The sequence below is a fragment of the Parus major genome, chromosome 9 (assembly GCF_001522545.3).
Source record: "Parus major isolate Abel chromosome 9, Parus_major1.1, whole genome shotgun sequence".
Taxonomy (NCBI): domain Eukaryota; kingdom Metazoa; phylum Chordata; class Aves; order Passeriformes; family Paridae; genus Parus; species Parus major.
This window is the reverse complement of record NC_031778.1, coordinates 3,619,328-3,639,960: the sequence shown is the minus strand read 5'-3', so window position 1 is coordinate 3,639,960 and position 20,633 is coordinate 3,619,328. Positions and strand designations below refer to the sequence as shown.

Below are 20,633 nucleotides of genomic sequence, written 5' to 3'. Positions count from 1 at the left end.
AGTGGGAAGTACTGTGTGACATTAATCAGATTTTCAAAGCATTTTTGTGGCTGAAAAGGGAAAAACATCTTTCCTAAAAACATCCACAGGGTGTTCAAGCAAGTGAAGTACTTTTCACCTTTAACTCAAAGTTAAGCACCTGGTAAGGTTTTTGAGTGGCTTTCAGCAGTTTAAGTAGCTCCTTGTTTCTTTGGTTCCCCAAATATATTTTGGAAAGACAGTCAAAAATGGATGCTTCCATGCTGGGAGGTGGAACCAGAAATGGAATTTTGTGTAACATGATAATTCAAATGTCTACAAGGTGGACTTGCTGTGAGAGAAATATACATTAGAAAGGGATGAACATACATTGAAAAAAAAATATTATCTGAAATAATTCTGTGTTTGAGAGTCATTTTCCTTGTGTTCAATTGCACAAAACATGACAAGTTGATAGTGGAAGTTTGGGGCTTTTTAGTCCTTAAGGAGGTGGAACCAGGCTGTCCACAGGTTATTTTGCTGGGGAACTCTGATGTTCTACTTCTTTTTTGTTTGGCTTGATAGGGAATGGATCATGATTTTCTGTATCATTTCAGGGTGTGAAACCTCGTGTGCAGCTCTTGTTTGTCTGGCTCCTGTCAGCCCCCGTGTCTCAGGCTGGCTGCAGCCAAGCTCAGGCAAAGCTGGGATGATGTGTTACTGCTGCAGAGCCCTGGGAAAGTCTGCTCTGTGCTTTTGGCTGCTTTTTTAGATATCATAGGCTAAAACTCCCAAGTAATTCTTTCAGAGTTAGAATTTATTACCAGTTCCAAAGAGGAACAGAGAGAGTATCTGTGCTTATAGCTGAAAAAACCAACGCGTTGGAGTGAAGGAGCAGTGATGGCTTGGCTTTCCAGCCAGGGCTACTTCAGGCCATATTCTGCCCTCAAGGATTGTTCAGAGTAATTAAGTGTCTCTGATGAACATTGGCATCAGTGTGGTAATGGAGAGACTGCATTACCCTGTTGTACCCAAAGCTGGGTGTGTGGAGGAGCTGCTCAGTGCTGTGTCTGAGCAAGTTCTTTCTGTGTTGCTGTAACACACATAAAACAGCACTTCACTCCCATTTTTCTCTACAAAAATAACCTTGTAAATGTCAGCATCAAGAATGGCAACATGTTTCTTGACAGAACGAGTGAAAGATCACAGTCATTTCACAGAAGTTCTACTGAGTTGTGTTAACTTCCTCTGCATGCCCTTAGCATGCCCAGCTGGAGAGAAGTGTTGGAAATTGGAATGGTTGTGGATGACAAGTATCAGTGCCTTGGTAAGAAAATACAACTCAAATCATGCTGATTTCAAATTAGAGAAGGGGAGCAAGGAACTATTGTGAGTCTTGCTGCAGTTGATGAAAAGTTAAATTCCAGAGAGCTCTCCCCATATGCTGTGGTTCTAAGCCTCACCAAATCATAATGGTGACTGCACTGCATTATAAACACTTCCTTTTTGTAGCAAATCCACTGGCTTGCACAAGAAAAAAATTCAGTGGGAACATCAGGATGGAGAGGAACTTTTCTGTCGAACTCCAAATTTCAGTACAATTTTGCATTGGGTCTTCATCACTTCTTGTGTTTCACCTCTGCTTTTCTGCACCCTTGCCTTGTGTAGGTGGAAGGGGCAGGGAAATAAAGGACAGCCAGCCCCAAGAAAGCCCTGGAACTGAGCCTGAAAGCTTTTAAAGGACTGCCTGTCTTTGCAGTGTGCTGCTGATAACCACGTTGTGTTTCTGCACATGCACACACAAGTTTTAAATGTTAGCTACTCTAAAATGCTTATGGAGCCATAAATAGCTGCTCATGCTTCTGCTCCATTCTGGAAATGTTAAATAGCTGAACATTTAAATAAAATCTTTTAAATTTGGAATGCTCTTGTCACAATATTGACCTTTTATTTGCTCAGCACTAGGATAGTGGTGTACCACAAAACAAATGGTCTCTTGTTATGTAAATAAGTGTAGAGTCAATAACCACAGACTGTTTTCTATCCTTCTTTCCTCCCTTCCTTTAATAAGAATGTTGCCATTTTCCTCCATGGTGCAGAAACTTAATTGCCATGCAGTTTTATCGAAGGGTTTGGTGAAGAACTGAAATGCCATTTTGTTTAAGTGTTCAGTGTGGATTCTTATAATTAGCTATTAATATAGAGAAAGTGCTTGTCCTGGTAATAAAATACATGCTACTGAAGGGACTCTACTTTTGTGTGCACTTTTCCTAGACAGGAGCAAATTATTTAAATAAACATTTGCTTTGAGGGGAAAAAACCCCTGTCTTAAAATAGAAATAGCTGTACCACCCAGGTAATAATCCAAGACAAATGTGCTACTGATAGAGGGTGAAAGGATGAATAGCTGGGAGTCTGTTCTGTGAATACAGATGAGGCTGTCCAAAAGAGAATAGAATACAAAATGATACATACTAGGAAGTTTTATTAATGTTGCAGAGGTGAACTCTTGCTTTTTGCTGTCAAGTTTCAGAGAGTAGAGCCAAGCAAATGGCAGAGCTTGATGGAAGTGGATGCACCCAGGGGAGCCCATCCATGGCACACCAGGACTCTGCTGTGCTCCAGTGTTGCTCCCAGGAGAGACTCTTGGGGAATCTGCTGCTCATCCTGGCTGTGAGAAATTTGCCATTCAGCCCGTGTTTATTTAACAATAAAACTGTTACAAAGATCATGGTAAGGAGCTCCTCCCCAACCTTCACAGCTGGGCTGTTGTATAAATGTAGACTATAACCCCAATTCTTATTTCCATACTTGTTCCCATGGCTTAGATTGTAAGAGATGAGAGCAGCCAAGTTTATACACTGAAAGGGGTAAAGAGAACCTGAGACAAAACAGGGAATGGCTGTTTGCTGGGAGGAATTACATTACAATGTACCTGTGGGTTGCAGGTTCAAGTAAACAAAAAGTGTTTTCTCAACAATGGGAAAAGTCTGTTCTATTTACACTTTCCATTCACACTACTTCTGTAGGCACTGGTCTTTCCTAACAAAATATAAAATTCCCACTATCTGAAGGTATTGCAGTTCTGTAGAACAGAGTGGATATTGGCAAACTATGGCTGAAAGTTTGTTGCCGGTCAAGAAAATCAATATTAAGTTTGGTTCTTGAGTAGCAAGCAAATCTGAGTATGAATTCCCTGTGAAGGTCTTGGTTACTAGGTAGTTAAAAAATTAGCAGGGAGGCAGATGTTTGTCAAGTAATTGTAGAATGCTCACTCAGTAAGCAGCTATTTTATGGAGAAAGTTTTAAATTACATTTCATGAGAACAGTTGTTAAATGTTCATGGAAACAGCATGGTTAATTTTACACACATTAATTGGAAACCATCGTCATGGAAGCAATGAATGAACATAATTTCCTTTTCCAAGGGAAAGGGTTGCTGCAGTGAGATAGGAGGTTACAATTATAATGACAAGCAATTGAAATTATTTGAAACTAATCTATTCAAAGTTAAACATTTCTGAAGTTTCTGTGTTTTCCATCCATGAGCTGTGAAAGTGCTTTGTGAGCTTGCCTTTCCTCCATAATTAGCAGCAGGTTACATTGCTTCTGCTTGATAGGCCATTAGTTATTAGTACGGTGCTAAATTTGCCCTTGTACCAAATGACCCAAAGGGGAAAAGCTGTCTGTTTGATTACAATAATAATAGCTTTTAACAATTGGATTTACTTAGCTAGATGTTAATTGATCCACTTACAACCTTCGGCAAAAAGAGTTTTGAATGTTACACAAGACTGGAGAGAGCTGGAGGCAAAAATCAGAAGACAGCTGGTGAATTAAGGGTTATGAACTGCCAAGTTCTGTTGAAGGAAAACTACATTTCAAAAAAGGTCTCAGTCAGTGCTGAACATTAAAAAAAAATCCTGTCAAGTTTATCTGGGGATAGTGGTGTGAGCCATCACTTTATTGCAGTTACTTGTTTGTTCTGTTGCTCTCCTTGGGGCTGAAGAGTGAAAAGATGCCTGGAGGGTGTCCATGATTATGAAATCAATAATTAGAAACTCGAAGGAAAAAAGTTTCTGTGCCCAATAATCTTTCAAGAAAAAAAAAAAAAAAATTACTGATGCACTAAAATTGGGCAACTGGCATATCCTCAACCTCGTGTAAAATGATAAACAGTGTTTAAAATAGGCAAGTATTTGCAATTCCCCTTAAGCAGAGAAGCATTTTAGCCCAAGATCCACAGGTTTCTGATACTTTCCCTCTCCTACACCCTTTTAACCTTATTTAATTGTAACCAGTTTTGACCTGTCCCACTCCAAGTACCAGAAAAGTCGATCCCCATGATCTGGTGGTCTGTCTGTCTGACAGGACATCTGTTCAGCTATGGACACACAGCTGGCTGGCTAACACACTCTTCCAGGACAGAAAAGCAGCTTCTGCATAGACCTAGCTGATCAGACTCAAGTATATTTCCCAGAGTATATTTCCTCAGCCAATAAGTATTGCAAATAAAAAAAAAATATGGGGGAACTTAAATAATTTCATTGCACATCTGTAATTCTGAGTGGTATCAACAGCTGTTGCAATGGTAACACAAAAACTGATGTGGAGAAGGAGAGTTATTCACCTATTTATCACATGGGGATGCTTAAGTCTTCATGGATAAAATCTTCTGTGTGCTTTCTGAAGTAAAGCAAACTCCAAAACTTTAGAAAATTGAATTATATGTCTGTTACAGCACTCACAAGATGCAGCACCATTGAAATAGCAGAGTTCAGGAAGTTTACCATCCCTGCTGGGCTAACTGCAGACTTTGCAATGGCTGTTTCTGAAGCTCCTTTTCTCCATGCTGTGTCCCTGTGCATGGCAGGCTGGAACTGCAGGATCTTTGAGGTCCCTTCCAACCCAGGCCATTCTGTGAGTCTGTGGTTCCAGGATTCCATGTTAGATCAGGCTCCCAGCTTTCCTAAACAGGACTAACAACAGTGCATGTTTTAGAACAGGCTCTGGTTAGTGGAGGATGGCAGCATTTTAGCATTTACATGTCTAAAATGTCTCAGCCAGCACTGGTCCCTGGGGAAGGCAAAAGCAGGGCTAAGCAGAGGAGCTGCAGAAGAGCAGGGGAAGATGTTCCCATTTCAGAGCAGGGAAAGGGATGTTCCCATTTCAGAGCAGGGAAGGGATGTTCCCATTTCAGAGCAGGGGAAGGGATGTTCCCATTTCAGAGCAGGGAAAGGGATGTTCCCATCTCAGAGCAGGGAAGGGATGTTCCCATTTCAGAGCAGGGGAAGGGATGTTCCCATTTCAGAGCAGGGAAGGGATGTTGCATCTCAGAGCAGGGGAAGGGATGTTCCCATCTCAGAGCAGGGGAAGGGATGTTGTTCCCATTTCAGAGCAGGGAAGGGATGTTCCCATCTCAGAGCAGGCTCTGCTATGCTGATTTCCCCACTGCCTGAGTCCCTGAAAATGGATGCTAACAGCTGTTCCAGGAGATGCTGGAACTCTGGATTACATGCTAAAGCTTTGTGAATTTAAACCTTTTTGGATTTGATGTGACCTGGTGGTGCTCACTGTATCCAGTGTGCTGATGGACTGAAAACCTGGCAGAATTATTCCCCTCAGTAAAGTTTAATCAGTGTTCTGATTTCAACTGCCAGGCCACGGCTTTCCTACACTCCATCTGCACTAGAACATGGGACTGTGAAGGGCATAAAAACATCTGCAGATGATACTGTACAAAGCAATGCTGGTCTCATCTGTGTGGTGTGTGTACAGTTATAGACAGTTTCTAGTTGTGATCTTACTCTCGTGTCTCCAGAACAAGAAAAAAAAATGCATGGCCAGATATTGGGTAAAGCATTTGGTGAAGAACTGCCCCCTAGCCATGCTTTTGTAAACATTGTTTTTCCAAAGTATTGATCCATAAATTTACTCGTTTTGAGAAATCAGATTTTTATTTTTGATGGAACACTTCCAGTATGGAGCTACTCACTGGAGCTAATGGTAACATCCTTACTGGCTTTAGTGAACTCAGGATTTAAGTGCAAGCTGCATCCTACAGCTCCAATTTGCTTCCCTACAACTGCAGCTCACCATTTGGAAACAAGGCTGAGGCTCTGAGAGATGCCTATTGAGAGTAAAAAAATAGCTTACAAGATCTAACCCTCCAGCATCTCGTTTTATACCTAACAGTCCTTTTTCAGTGTAGTTGAGAATTATGGTATGCACACATTTAGAGAGTTTAGTATTTTTAATTGGCATTTCTAAAAACAGCTTTATTTGCAGTCATTTTTTTCAATTTCCTAAAAATATTTTATCCCAACTATACAGTTCTACTGTGATCTTCATTTCTGTGTTTGTTCTTGTCACTGAGGATGCTCAGCACCAGCATTTGGAGAGTTGGTGGCAAGTCTGTAAATTCTACTGTTCTTCACTCCTGTGGAAGCAGTAGCTCACTGCACCTTCTTAAAGACCTGCTTGCATGTGACTCCACACACTCTTATTTCCTAGGAAGAGAAAATAATTAAAACCCACAATTTTTACATAGGACACAAGCATTATGGGTTCATGTGTATGTCCAGCTGAATTTTAATCCACAGTTTTCTATTAAATTGGATTGGAAGATTTGTACATATTTTAACCTATTTTTCATTGTAAAAGAAACCATCTGGTTTGGGTTTGTTTTCTGCTAAAAGGTGGAGCAAGGGAAGATATTTTGGGATCTCAGATCTTGAAAGGCCAACTATGTTCCTGGTGCATTATTCTCTATTTGCAGTGAATAATATACAACTGCTTTAGGCCTTTGGAATGGGCATTACCTATTTTGGATACATAAAGAAGTGGGGATGGATTTGCCTCACCAGCTCTGGGTATGTGTGGTGATGACTGGTAGCTCAAGCCTACAGATTCAGAAATCAGAAATTTAGCAACACAGAGCTCATGGCTACAAAAGGCAGGTGACAGCAGATGTGCTCCAGGCTTGTCCACCTGCAGTGAGGTTTGGCTGAAAGCCCTGGATGCATAAAGCTGTTACTTTGAGCTCCATAAGAGCTTTCCCAAACCCCTCTGGCTGATCTCTGGATCTCTGTGAGCTGGGCATGTGTAGGGGCAGAGTTTCCCTCCTGGGTTGGGATTTGCTGCTGTTTGCCTGTTCACCCATCCCCGTTCCTGAAACTCCTCAGGTTTGACCTGGGAAGTGAACACAGGTGTGTGTTCCTGTGGCAAGGTTTAGGTGCAAGAAAAAAGAGTGTGGAAGCTCTTAAAGGACATAAAGACAGTATTTATGCATGACCTAGCAGAAGGGATGCACTTTCCAGTTCAAGATGAGACTTTTAATAAAGCTCCTGGAATATTTTGCAGAAATGATGTACATTTTTTATGGGGGACTTAGATAAAATGACTTAAAAAACCCTTAAACTAGGTCAATAACCTTAACTGACATATGTTGCTCGACCCCAATAAGAGCAAGTGCTTCATGCTGAGTTGGGGGAGGAACAGACTGATGCAGTGACTTTAGTTAGGACCTGTTCTGTTCACTCCTGCAGAGGTAACCCAGAAGATGGAGTTTGGAATAAAGGCTGAGAGACCAGCTGACAGTGAAAAAAACTATGGAGCAGAAGCAAACACTACAATAGAAAAGGGCAATGAAACTTAAAAGGAAATGGGGAATAGTCAAATAAGTCACTCGCATAAAATAAAATCTAAAAGGAACTACACAGTACAGACCACAGAATGAAATGAAGAAAATAGGAAGTGATAAACTACTACAGGATGTGGCCCTGCTCTCTGCAGGGCTGTGAAAAAAATAAATTAACACTTGGCGTTGTTTAAAGTTCAATAAGATCATAAAGCTATTGAAGTATTAATTCTTTAAAGGTAACTGCTCATTGTATCATAGCACTCTTAAAAGCACAGAACCTAGTGATCTTAGCTGATCAAAAATAAGATACTAAAGGGGACTCTACTGTACTTTTAATTGAGAGAGCTGTATTAACAAGGATTGGAGAAATAAAGGAGACATCATTTGAAATTCATGAAATACAAGAAGTGAGAAAATTGAAATACTGAGGAGTAGACTCTAAAATACTTGGTTACTTCCTTTGCATGAATTAATTTTGTACTGACTTCTGCATACATGGGAGACAGATTGTGGTAAATTTTCCAAGTGCCAGTGAGTGAATGCAGGAGCTAGCAGGTATGATCCAGAATTCTTCCCAGTCTTCTGAAAAGCAGCATCAGAGTAGTCAGGTTACCCTGGGCTACCCAAACTGGCACTAAACACAAGTATTGGAGCAACTGAATCTGAGTTCCTGACATCTAAAATCAACCTCCAGACAGGGAGTCTAGGAAGTGCTCTGGGCATGGAGGTCCATGGCCAGGCTGTGTGGCTAGAGCAGGAATCAGAGGAAGAATAGCAGAAAGGAGGCTTGAAGGAATTGGTGCTGGGGACAGAAGATGGGAAGAGAATGCCTGGGAACTAGCAAAGGCCAGCAAGCAGGATGCCAGTGCAGGGAAATCCAAGAGCAGCTGGTGCTATTGTGTGCATGTGGAGGAGAATGCCCAGATGAGCAGGACTGAGGGCAGCCAGGTGTGAGCTGAACTCGGGCCAGGCACTGTGATGGGTAACAGGTCCTGGCTGGTGTCTGCTGCCGTGGCCCTGCAGGCTGTGCAGCTGGGAGCAGAGTGGAAGTGCTGAAAGGTGCTGCTGGGAGTGTGCATGCACAGGAAATCCAGGCTTCTCCTTCTCACTGCTGCTTCTCCTCCAGGTGAGCCTTGGCCTCAGCTCACTCACACAGCAACCCTCTCCCTGCCTGTGCTGCACCAAGTACAGGTGGGAAGATCTGTCATAGCCATTCCTCTCCTTTGAGGAAGTACTGGGACCACCAATACTTCCTCAAAATGACCTTTGGTAATAAGGTGCTTGGGGTACTGCTGCAAAGATTTCGTAACTCTGCTACTGATTTGAACATTTAGAAGATATCAATTTAGATTGCTGAATGCTAATAGTACTGCACAGTGAAGAGAAATGGAGGTTGGAGTTTATTATCCCAGCAGGAACACTGCCTTTTACCCACACTGATGAGAGAGTGAGGATGCTATAAAGATATACAGGACAAAAGAACAGGCATCTTCTTTCAGATCCTGTTCATTTAGAAAGATAAAAATGATGATTTGGGAAAAAAACATCAATTTCAAAAGCTTAATTGCTGTTTTAGTTCTCTAGGCTATAATGTAGTGTGGCCTGTAATTATTTTAAAAGAACAATGATGTATTTTTCTCTTATTGTTGGGTGCTCAGTTTCACAGCTCCCATACTGAGTATTTTACAGACAGTGAGGTGCACTCTGGTAAATGCCTTCCTTGTGTGAACATTTCAGCCTGGTGAGTCTGGACAGACACTGAGCATAGAAAGAGCATCTGAAATTGTCAGGCTTTGTAAGGGATGTAAAAACATAATGTCTCCAAATGAAATTGTTGCTTTAGAGACAAGTCAAATGCTGCACCAGTACACAATCATGTCAAAGCAAGCCAAAATGACATAGCACATTCCCTGCTATGTTATAGCTAACCATTTTAATGGAGGGGCATTCAAAACTGCTGACATGATCTTACCAGGTGCATTTCATCTCCTTCGATCCACTGGGTCCAACCACGGCCTTCCTTCTCTCCATTCTGTACACAAAGCAGCTTATCTCCATCCCAAGACACAGTGGTCTAACAAAACAGACATGTTTGGTATTACTGTAATATTCTCTTATTATGATGAGTTTCTGTGAAGCAAAACTTATCTCTAATGATGAGTGCATCTCATAGAAGAGAGATTGGAGAGTGTTGTACTACTTAGGATAGTTACCAAAGAAATGAGCTTGAACAGAAAGTTACTGCCCAAATGCCTACCAAAAACTTGGAGGGATGAGATAAAGCAAGAAAAAAATACCATCAAAACCATTGTGAAAGAACACCCTCCTCTTTCCCTGCTGAAAAATGCAGGAGCAGAATGGCTCTGCAGCCTAACACTGCATTTACAAAAGGAGCTGAAAACTTAAGATCTAGTTTGGTTTTTTACACCCTGTGAATGATTCCCCAGCTGCTCTACCTGAAAACAATTCCCATTTCCTGGCACTATGGATGACCAAAGCTTTTGAATACTGAGCTGGCTTTTCCTCATGTGTCAGCCTGCCTTCCTGCACAGAGCAGAGTGGTTTGGAGGTATCAGCAGTTGGGTACTTTGTCAGCATCCGGCTTTTTGCAATTGAGGCTGGGGAACTACTTGAGCCAGAAGTGGCAGAGTAAGTCAAGAGTCAGGTGCAGTAACCCATACTGCAATTCTGGGAATATTGGTGCTGTCCTGAGGGGTTCAGCAAAGCCTGATTCATAAAACTCCTTCACTCTATGTGTGTGCATCCTGCAGCCTGTTCCTCTGCTTTGCATTTACTGACAATTTGCCTTTCCTGTCTCCCTAAGACAAAGAGAAGCAATGCTCTGTAAAATACTTAAAGAGGGAAGAGCAGAGACAGTTTGTGCTTCATGAGGATAGTTTAACATTAATATTAGCACATGGCCTGTAAATCAGCTTGTTTGAAGGTGCTCTGAGAGGTAAATATGGAATTAGTGTCTACCTTGTAAAAGTCTTCAGCCACTGCTTGCATGTGCAGTCAGACATGGAGAGATGATGAATTCTGATTTGTCATTAAAGGACAATTACTGCATCCATCCTGTGTAGTTCCTGAGAGAAGAAGTCAGCCTACATTCTTCCTTCTGGTCATTAAACCCAGTTCAACACTCCAAAGCTATCCAGTCCTATTTATTTCATCTGTCACAAACAGTTAATTCTTAAATGATAACCATGACAGCCACTACCTTTGAATGAGTGCAGGCAGCAGCCTCCTCCCATGGGAAGCTTTAGACTAAATCAGCATGGAAAATGAATCACTCCAGGAGTGCCAGGATAGATAATCATGGGCAAGGCCATGGGATTGATCCCATCAGTCTGTCTGCACTACAAGGGGGCTCTGAGAGACAAACTCACGTGTCCTTGTTAAAGAAATCTCTCTAATTTAGAAAATGCATTCACAAATTCTTCTGTTCTCTTTTGTAAACTGATATATTTAAACCAAGCAATAGATAACATTTAATGAAATCGTATCTTTTTAATGCAAAAAATGCTAATGTAGGAAGGAACAACACATTTGGGTAAAGCTGTAGGTAATGTGGTCACCATTACCTAAATCCTCTCCAATATCTGAATCTGCACACATCCACTGAAGAGACAGAAGATAACAAACAACAGGAGTAAAAGTGACTAATGTTTAATTTATAAGTTAACATACCTACAAATTTCTGATTCTAAGAAATGAATGTTACAGAAAATGAATGATGATTTGTAGGTGTGAGGGATACTGTGGAATGAAGCAATTGTATGTGGAACTTTGCTTAATAACTGCACTTATTTATATCCATTGAATAAGAGCTCAGCATAGTTTAATCTTTAGATTAACAGTTAAATTTGGTGGGTTTATATGTGAATTCAGAGGCAATACACCATGATAAAGTAGGATCCAACTTTATTTGTCCTACTAATGTTCAAAGTCAGTTGTGAGTGTTACACTGACTTAGTACACTTGGGGGAAATAGAGAAATATTTGTAGCAGCACAAGGAAATGTTAACTTTTTGGCCTCCAAGGGTGATTGAAATTGTTTCATCTCAGAAAACAACACATTTTTTCTCAGGATTTTTTGTGTTTTCAGTCAAGATTAGAAATTGCTTTTTGCAATTTGGTGGTAACCACGAAGAGTCTAAACCCACAGACATTAACCAAGGTGTCTTACCAGACAATATTCTCAGGTATCCTTTGCCTTCCCTTTGAGAAATATAAATATTGAGGGGATATGAGTAAACCATACAATTCCTGATTTCTGTATGTAGCTGTTTTGCTCTGAATGTTATAAAGGGCAGAACACATTGCAAGAGAACATAATGGGATTTTCTTTGTTAGCAGGAACTATCACTTTATGACAGTAAGATTAATCAGTGGCATCTGTATCCTTTAGGTCAAATTGTAATGTCTCAATATCTCTTTTATTAAACTAATACATAAAATACAAAATTCTCTTTTAGCTCAGATTGAAACATGTCCTTCCACCCCAAATATCTCTGCTGAGACACACAGTGAGTGTTAGCTGAGGCTGAAGTTGCTCTGGCTGTTAATTGCCCTGGCTGCTGTCAACATTCCACCCTCTACAGCATCTAAAGCAGAGCAACACTTGCTTTACAACATTCCCAAATATTTGAGTCAGAACATAAAAACGATTCTCCAGAAATACTGTAGGGCAAATTGCTGTATCAAAGAGCAAGGATTTATTTTTGAGGACGTGATCAGGATCATGGTGTAATCAGGAGCCAAGCACTTGCAAACTGTTAAGGCAGTTCTGTGTGACCCTTTGGTTCTTCCTGGCACACACTCCCAAGATAAACAAACACTTTACCTTTTATGTAAAGCTACTTTCCTTACTAAAGTATGCCTTTGTAATGAACCTTGTTTGCCCCCATTTTGGTAACAGCATTAGCTAAGGGCTGCCTGGTTACAGAGCTGCTGCCACCTGCCTGAATACTGAAAACCCTTGCCATGGCAGCCCAGGAACACAGATCCTGCTCCTTGTCCTCTTCCACATGAGGGGGACAGGCAGACAAACTCCAGGCACACAGAAAGCTGCAGTTTCCAGTAACAGAACCAACTAGCTAAAAATGGAGTATTATTTCTCTAAAACTGAACTCTTGACTTTTCGAGCATCTTGTACTACTTGATAATAAATGGAAGATATTGTTTATTCCTTTCAACTACACAGTACGTAATCTAACTCTTAAATCTTGCTCACTTCCCACTTGCTCATACTTAATATTAGAGAATGGAGCTCTTCTGGGAAGTGAAAAAGCCTTTGAAGCCAGAGAAAACAAAAAAATGTTCAAATTTTATTTAGTTTTATGGTATGGTTTCTGTAGTGTTTCACTTTTTGTGTACTTTGATATTCTCCTTTTACTACTTGGGCATCCACATACTTTTGTTAGTCATTTAATCTCTTTGTGTTAAGAAGTTTTAAATTTATATGCATAGCACCACCTGAATCTTCCTGAATATTAAAGTTGGTGGAAATGATAATTAAAGTATTCTCATTACTGTTTCCCAGTTATGAGACATGGTGGATTTATTATATGAAGTATTTAGTAACCCCTAAACAAATTATTGACTATGTATCTGCTTTTTCTTTAGCAGCAGCAACTGTAGTGAAATGTTGCACAATTTCAGCTTCTGGTGGCAAATCATCCTGACCCACAGGTAGAGACAGTGACTTTTGTAATTTACTGAAATAGTCATCAAACCTTATCAGGGTACTTTGCATTTCCCAGTGAAGTCTAAGTGCAAAGACATTTGGTGCTGGTTTCACAATATTCCTCATTCCCCTGCTGGCAGTTCCTGTGTGCCTGCCTGGGTCAGGGGCTCGGCAGCTGAGGGTACAAAATGGATTTTACAGATGAATGGAAGAAAATAACTTTTTTTTTCCAAGCAGTTCCTGAACATTTTTTTTTTAATGCTGCATAGATTTTTGACACATTACCTTTACAAGTATGAATTGCAGCTCCCACCTTTCATCAAAAATACGTTATTGATTTCCTATCTGTAGCAGAAACACAGCAGCACCAGTTCTATTTTCCTCCTGCCTCCCTCAGAGTGTTTTCTCTATACATGGAGCACCAAATGACTGCAAAGCTAGGTGTGCACCACACTCCCTGCTCCATCTCCATCCAGTAATTCTCTGCTTGGGAGAATGACAGCCCATTTTACAACTGTAATTATGATCTAAGAAGGATTAAAAAAATGGAAAGTCATTTTTTTTTTAGATCAGATGAAACAGAAAAATCCAATTTGAGCTGTGTCTTGTAAATAACACCAAAGAAAGTATCCTAGAACTTTTGGTCAAACACAGCAATATCTCCAACAAGGTATTTAACAACTTCTCAAGATAAACCATTTCATCTGTACTGAGTACAAAGTGATATAAAACCTCTTATAAGTGGTTTTTTGGGTTAAAAAATGAAGTGCTGATAGGATAAACTCCTGATGTCCCAGACAAAGTCCAGTATAGCTGTGAAGGGGAATTCTGCCAGGTGGTCACTCCCTACAGCCTTTATGCAGGAGGCTGCTCCAGGGGCTACAGCCATGGGGGTCACCTCTGCCCCTGAAACCCCTTTTGTCTTGTCACATCTGCATCTGGAAGTTCTGGAAGAAACTACTGAGAAAAAAACAAAGCAAACAGAACAATTCCTGGCCTTTATCTCCAGATCGTGGTGCTGGCCAAAGGCTGAACCTATTTCACTCTGCTGCAGCTCAGTCGGGGCAAAGTCTCCTTTGCTTTTGTCATGGCCAACATCTCCAGGGGCAGCACTGCTGGAAAAGAGGCTTAGGATTGGAGTGAGAAGTTTTAGATGAAAGGTAAGCTGTTGTCATATAGGATCAGACCCTAAATGTTCCAATTCCTTACTTTGAATCCTTGCTCATAAGAGAACAGAGCAAAGCAAAGACAAGGTATGTTCCAGGGACTAGGAAAGTGAAGCTGCAAAGCTCTGGGCTATGACAGTATGTGGGGGGATGTAGAGAATCAATATTTTAGACAGTGCATATCGCTTCATTTCTTAGGAATAGGGGCTTTTTTCCTCACTGAAATAAAATTGTATACAAATAATACAAAACTAGGAAAACTTGTATATCCCATGCCAGAAAAAAGAGTAAAAGACATCACATCCAATTCATTCTGTGCAAAGATCAGAATCGATTCTAAGACACTTACTGTTTAAATTAATGGCTATAACTAATTTATCCCCTGTGTAATTTTAGCAAGATGCTATTGCACATAACACTAATGGTTTGTCATTCAAAATCAGATTTGTTAAGTCTGGTTCTCAGCTTTTCAGCTGATTCTGATTGCACTTTCTGCATTCATAACTCTCAGAGCTCTTTAGAGTTCACAAAAAGCTGAAATGCTAAACCTACTGAAACCCACTTTCCCTGCAGAGCTTCCATCTGCTAGCAGCAGTTTTGTGAGTTACCAGCTCCAAAGCTTCTAATCAGCCTTGTGGTTTAGACATGAATCCAGCCCTGCAAAATGTGAAGTTTATGACATTTCTATGGCCAAAGATTCTGATCATCTCATTTGCTATCACTGTTCAAATGTGCTGAGCACATCACATCCAGGCAGTAACTAATGCCCAAGGAGCAACCAGGGTGGGACAAGGCAGGAAAAAGGAAACTCTTCCTCCTCACTGAGGCACAGACAGAAGGGATCAGAGTCCATTGTGACAGAGCCTGAGACAGACCCAGCTATCTGGAGCCTCAGAGGGGTTGACTGGAGGACTTTTCTTCTTGTTGAGAGCAGTTTGTAAAGGACCAGAAATACCAACAGAAAACTATCATAAAGTCTACCTCTTAAATTACACCTCCCTCCCCCACAAAATAAAAAAATCAGGGATTATGCCAATGAGGAGCTGGGGAAGTTACAGTACTGCAAAGAGACAGGAGGCACTAAATCTGAGAGAAGACCAGCCCCAGCAACAGTGATTCTAGAATAATGCTTGTTCCACCAAAGTATATGAGAAAATACAAGCCCAAAATGGTAAAGAAATAAAGCAGCTAAATCAGAGGGATTGAGTAAAGACATATTGCTGATCTTGCATCTTACTGGACAGGCACAATTTATTTTGAATCTTCTCACCCTGTGGGAGATCCCTCCTGCAATTCCATGAAGTGGAATGTTGTTTATTGGTTGTTGTTTTTCTGGCAGCAAAGTCTTAATTCCCAGACCTGCTCAGACCTAGATTAACAGCTATGAATTCCATTTGTGTAACAGAGGAACCTGCCTAAATAGTTAAATAAGCTTCAAGGACCATGTGATTTTGTAACAGGGCTTTATTCTGACCTTGCAGTGGTATAAATCAAATTATGGCCAGAACAACTACCTCCACTGCAGCTTTCCTGAAAACAAACCTGAGAGGAATCAGTGTCACATTAGGCATGTTTGTTAATTAAAACAGAGCCATGATCAGTTTTGAGCAACTTCCCTCCCTTCAGCAAGATTTGGCACAGTCAGGTGTCTGTGAACAGTCCTTGTGTGGCTGTTTCAAACACTAACTGACATTTCACATGGGAAGATGTTTTCTAGATCTGATGAGGGAACTCTACAACTCCCAAATCCTCCTCACCCTCCCCCACCCCAGCAAGTTTCACTTAGGACTACAAGTTCTGTTAGTTCCAATAAAGGAACCCTAAACACCCACTTGATAACTTATTCATGGTTATACCCCACTTGTATTCAGGTTTAGATAACTAAATGGTTAGGATGTATTATTTCCCACATTCACTTTAAAATTCTTGCAGTTTTCTCTGTTTCCCAGCTCCCTGCCTTTGTCATTTCATTTCCTGCTTCAATGGAAGAAGAAAATTACTGTATCAGAGAGCACAAGGTTCTGAGTTACCAAAGCACCTCTCATATGCTTGGACAAACACTCAGTTATAACACAACTGTTCTCAGTTATCCAAGAAATTTTGCTCTTCTATATTTAGAACATAAAATCTTTCTTGATTTTTTAACAGATCACTTGCCCTTAAGTCTCTGTCAAAAGAGATTAATTCTGCATAGTGTAAGATAAAGCAATTCAGGCTTTCAAATGCCTGAACAGCAGAGAATAATTACAATGCAAAAGTCTTCTCTGACTTTACCAGCAGAATCATTAGAAAACTAAAAATTTTAAAAAAATAATTTTTGCATCTGAGCTATCCAATCTGCTTTGATTCACTGGATGCAAAGACTTGCAATGTGAAACTCCAGCCTTTATTTCAGCATTTTAAGGTTTTTCAGTTAACTTTTTCATAATTTCTTTATGAAACACTAAGTAAATTACACTGTGAAGGTACAGAAGGCTTATGTGCCTTGTTCCTATGTGCTGGTCCATATTTCACACTGTAGATGTTTCACCAGCTTCACTGGTTGTGACAGTGAGAAAGGGAAGCAAAAAATTTCCTTTTTTTTGCACACACACACACACCTTTGTAGTAGATGTTTTGAACATTGTTATCTTTGATGGTAATTTAATCACTACAGTCTTAAATCTTTCCTTGGGCTCATAACTGTTCAGTGAATCTGGACTTCAGTATCCTGACTGAGAGCATTCCAGCAGCCCAAATCACACAATGCCACTAGGGCACTTTCCTAAACACAAATGCACATACTTTCAGAGATGGGTTTGGATTAAATGTTTCAATAATACTTCCTCTTGCATGCACAGTAAATTTTTTCCACAGTAATGTTGATATAAATGAAACAAAGTTTCATACTTAGAGCAGCACCTGAGATGGTAAAAAAATCACAAATTGAGATTGTAGAAATTCACTTTAAAATTGAGGAGATTTAATGATGAGACTGGAGCTTCACTGAGAATTAAGATAGCAGGATCAAAGACTCAGTGTGAGAAATACTAAAGCCAGAGTACTTTTTAACTTGAAATTTCTCTCCTGGTACATTCTCCATTTGTTAATATTTTACCAATTAAAACTATGAACAAATTCTTCAAAGCAGCTGTAACTTGACTACATGCTTCAATTCACATCACGTGAGAAAAAATGTCCCAAATTCATGTCCTAAACTTCTTTCTACACCATCTAATGTACACCTTGGGACATCTCAAAGAATGAAAGATGTTCCTGAAGATGTAAACTTTCATTTTACATTTGTACTTGAAACTGCCAAGTTTTTAACAACCTGAATTGTTAAGTATGATTGAAGTTACAGGAAGATCTCTCACAAAACTGCCAAGTGAATAGATGAAATTTTTATCTCAGAGTGGGTGGAAAGCTCAAGGAGCACTGCTACCATCATTTGTGATCTCTCCTGTGGTCAACTATCTCCATCTTTGGTTTTGCAGAACACAGAAACTGTATCTTTGACTGAACTGCAGGGCTTTAGAGTTTTCAAAGTATCAAATTTTCACTTCCCAACAGAAACAAAATCCTGAGGTACCTGATGTCACCAGCTGCTGTTCCCTCTATCCCTCCAGAGAACAGTCACCCAAAAACATGTGTATGCAAGAGAGCCAGGCTGAGGGTCAGAAAAAGGACAAACTGCAATTGCTCAGGTTTATCCTTCTCAATTAACTCCCTGATGCAGAAAGTTCAGACAGACTCCCAGGAGTGACCAACTATAAAACTGAAAAAACCTTAATTGCAAAGGAGGAGAGGGCTTGTACTTTCCTAAGAGTATAAAGTTCCTAATGTCAAAACTTCAGCTTCTAACATAAGTATCAGCAAAACTTTTTAGCCCTTCCTCCTCACGGACAGTACTGATTTGGAATTACTGTAGTTACACTCTACCCTGAGTGGCCTGAGGATGTTTTACTACTGAAAGGTGAACACAATTTCAGTGAATTACACACAAGATCTAACCTGTCCACCATGCTGATACTATTTTTTTCAGATATGTTAACTCTAGCTAGATGACATATTCTTCATTAGAAGAAAAAACAATCCATACTTCTAGGAAGGATTACTTCTAAGGTTATTTTTGCTAGGCTCCTGATGATTGCTCTGCTGTATAGATTAATGTTTAATGTGTAATTTGTCTTATCCATGTTACTTTGTACTGCTCATACATCGAGCTCCTTGGATAAAACTTGCTCAGTGGTCTGCTCAGTCCACAATATAAATAACAATAATTGATTCACAACCTCTCCCATTACACAGGCTGACTATTAATGATTAAGCCATTTATGGCATGCAGTTCCACAGGCTCTACATGAACAAATGGAACATGAAGAATGATATTCAACCTTTGATTTTATGGTGCTATTCTTTGTACCACCACTCAGGGACTGGCTCAGAATCTCTTGTAACCTCCATGACTCTTCTCTCACAAGACTCTTTCTGCACTGTTGGAGTGCCTGGCATTATGGTTATAAGATTAGGACTGAAGTCACTTCAGAAAGACAGCTTCTTGTACTGTCTTGCCGTTGACAAAACAGAGGTCTCATGTAGAAAAGAAATCTTTAATAAGAAAATTGAACTATAAAGTGTGATAAAAGGCAAATGGGGTACCAGTGACCTGAACTGTCCAGCTACAGCTGGAGACCACAAAGAGACATGGAGATCTCTGGGAGGGTCTTGTGGAATTACATCCCTCAAAAAATTTTAAGGGAGGGAATTACATCCCTCCCTTAAAAAAGCCCAGTTAGAGTCAGTGACTGCCCCTGGCTATTAGGGGTGTGTGTTTGTTTGTTTGTTTGTTTGTTTGTTTGTAACAGGCAGGAAGGTGCTGATAACTTCTGCTTCCAAGGTTGAAGAAGCATTTCCCACTAAACAGTAGACAGAGTAATGTCTGAGTAACCTTTGAAAGTAGGCTGAACTAGGTTCTACTCCAAATCAATCAGCTGTTGCAGTGATTGAAATTATCTCTCTCTAGTTTCTTCTTTCTGGTTTAACATTTTGAATCCTTCCCTTACCACTCAATTTAGCAAAACAGGGTAGAGAATTTTGGCTTGTTAAACATAATAAAACATTACTTCTTTCCACCATGCAGAGGATGGTTTAGTTCTCCTACAAATGGGAGTTTAATGATATTCAAGTACAGATAATGCTTACACAGGGATAGTTCTGTGCACACACACACATTTGTAGCAGATGTTTTCAACATTGCTATCTTTGATGGTAGCTTAATCATCTTAGTCTTAAATCTTTCCTTGGGCTCATAACTGTTCAGTGAATCTGGACCTCAATATCCTGATTGAGAGCATTCCAGCAGCCCAAATCACATGATGCCACTGGGGCACTTTCCGAAACACAAATGCTCCTCCCTTCTGTCCGTGGTGTATTCTGCACTCTCATTAAACTTGTACCCTCTGTAACAAGGACTACAGAGGGATTTGCTGAGACACTCAGTAAGTGACCATTCTTTTTCCCTGGTCCTCCAATTTCTTCTCTTTCCTGCAATGATCAGGGCAAAAGCAAATTTGCAAATCTTAGTGTGAGAGAAAAATATTTCTATTTAAAATAGCACTCTTTCTCAGAATGGAAACCTATTAATTCTCTTTCATGAGATTCTTTATCTAGAGTCCCTCCTGAGATAATTTTATTTGTCAACTTCCTCACTGTAGAATATTGCCAGTGTCAAGCTGTCAAACTAATAGATGAGAACTTGCTATTCTCAAGTTTTTCCCCTGTAAAATGGTATTTATCAGTCCTAAGTTAAAACACAGAAAGTGCTCATAAAACAGAGCTATTGCAAAACAAAGTCCTTAGTGTTTGCTTATTCATTTCAGTAAGATTTGTTCCAGTGGGCTAATTAAGTGTGTGCTCTAATAAATACACCCAGGCAATCTTTAAGCACTTGGCTATTCTCACACAGGAGCAGTGCATGACCTTGCAATCAGTGCATTTCCTCCAGTGTGAAACCTTACTCATTAAAGAGGTTCTGGAAGTGACCCTAGATGTCTTTTTGACTAAAAAACATCCCAGTATAAATGAGCATAGCTTCACGGAGGTTATTATTCACTGATTGATAAAACTGCTTAGTGCTCCTGATGAAAATTAGCATTCCTCTAATCCAAAGGCACACTCACAACTGTAGGTACATTGT

The 20,633-nt window shown here is 40.2% G+C and overlaps 1 protein-coding gene and 1 long non-coding RNA gene across 4 annotated transcripts in view; one reads left to right on the top strand and one right to left on the bottom strand.

Moving 5' to 3' along the window:
- Window positions 1-1,853: 1,853 nt before the first annotated feature.
- The window catches only part of RBP1 (retinol binding protein 1), a 19,817-nt gene continuing 1,037 nt past the window's right edge, over window positions 1,854-20,633 (bottom strand). The window contains exons 3-4 of one of the 3 annotated variants that reach the window (XM_015637835.3): window positions 9,573-9,674; window positions 1,854-4,937 (exon numbers count right to left, since the gene is read on the bottom strand). In XM_015637835.3, the coding sequence (XP_015493321.1) occupies window positions 4,911-4,937; window positions 9,573-9,674 (129 nt within the window). In that variant the 3' untranslated portion in view covers window positions 1,854-4,910. The other 2 variants (XM_015637834.1, XM_015637836.3) reach the window with 2 other exon arrangements.
- Window positions 10,010-20,633, top strand: part of LOC107208864 — a 28,104-nt gene continuing 17,480 nt past the window's right edge. The window contains exon 1 of the long non-coding RNA XR_001523331.3: window positions 10,010-14,449. This is a non-coding gene — a long non-coding RNA (uncharacterized LOC107208864). The remainder of the gene's footprint in view (window positions 14,450-20,633) is intronic.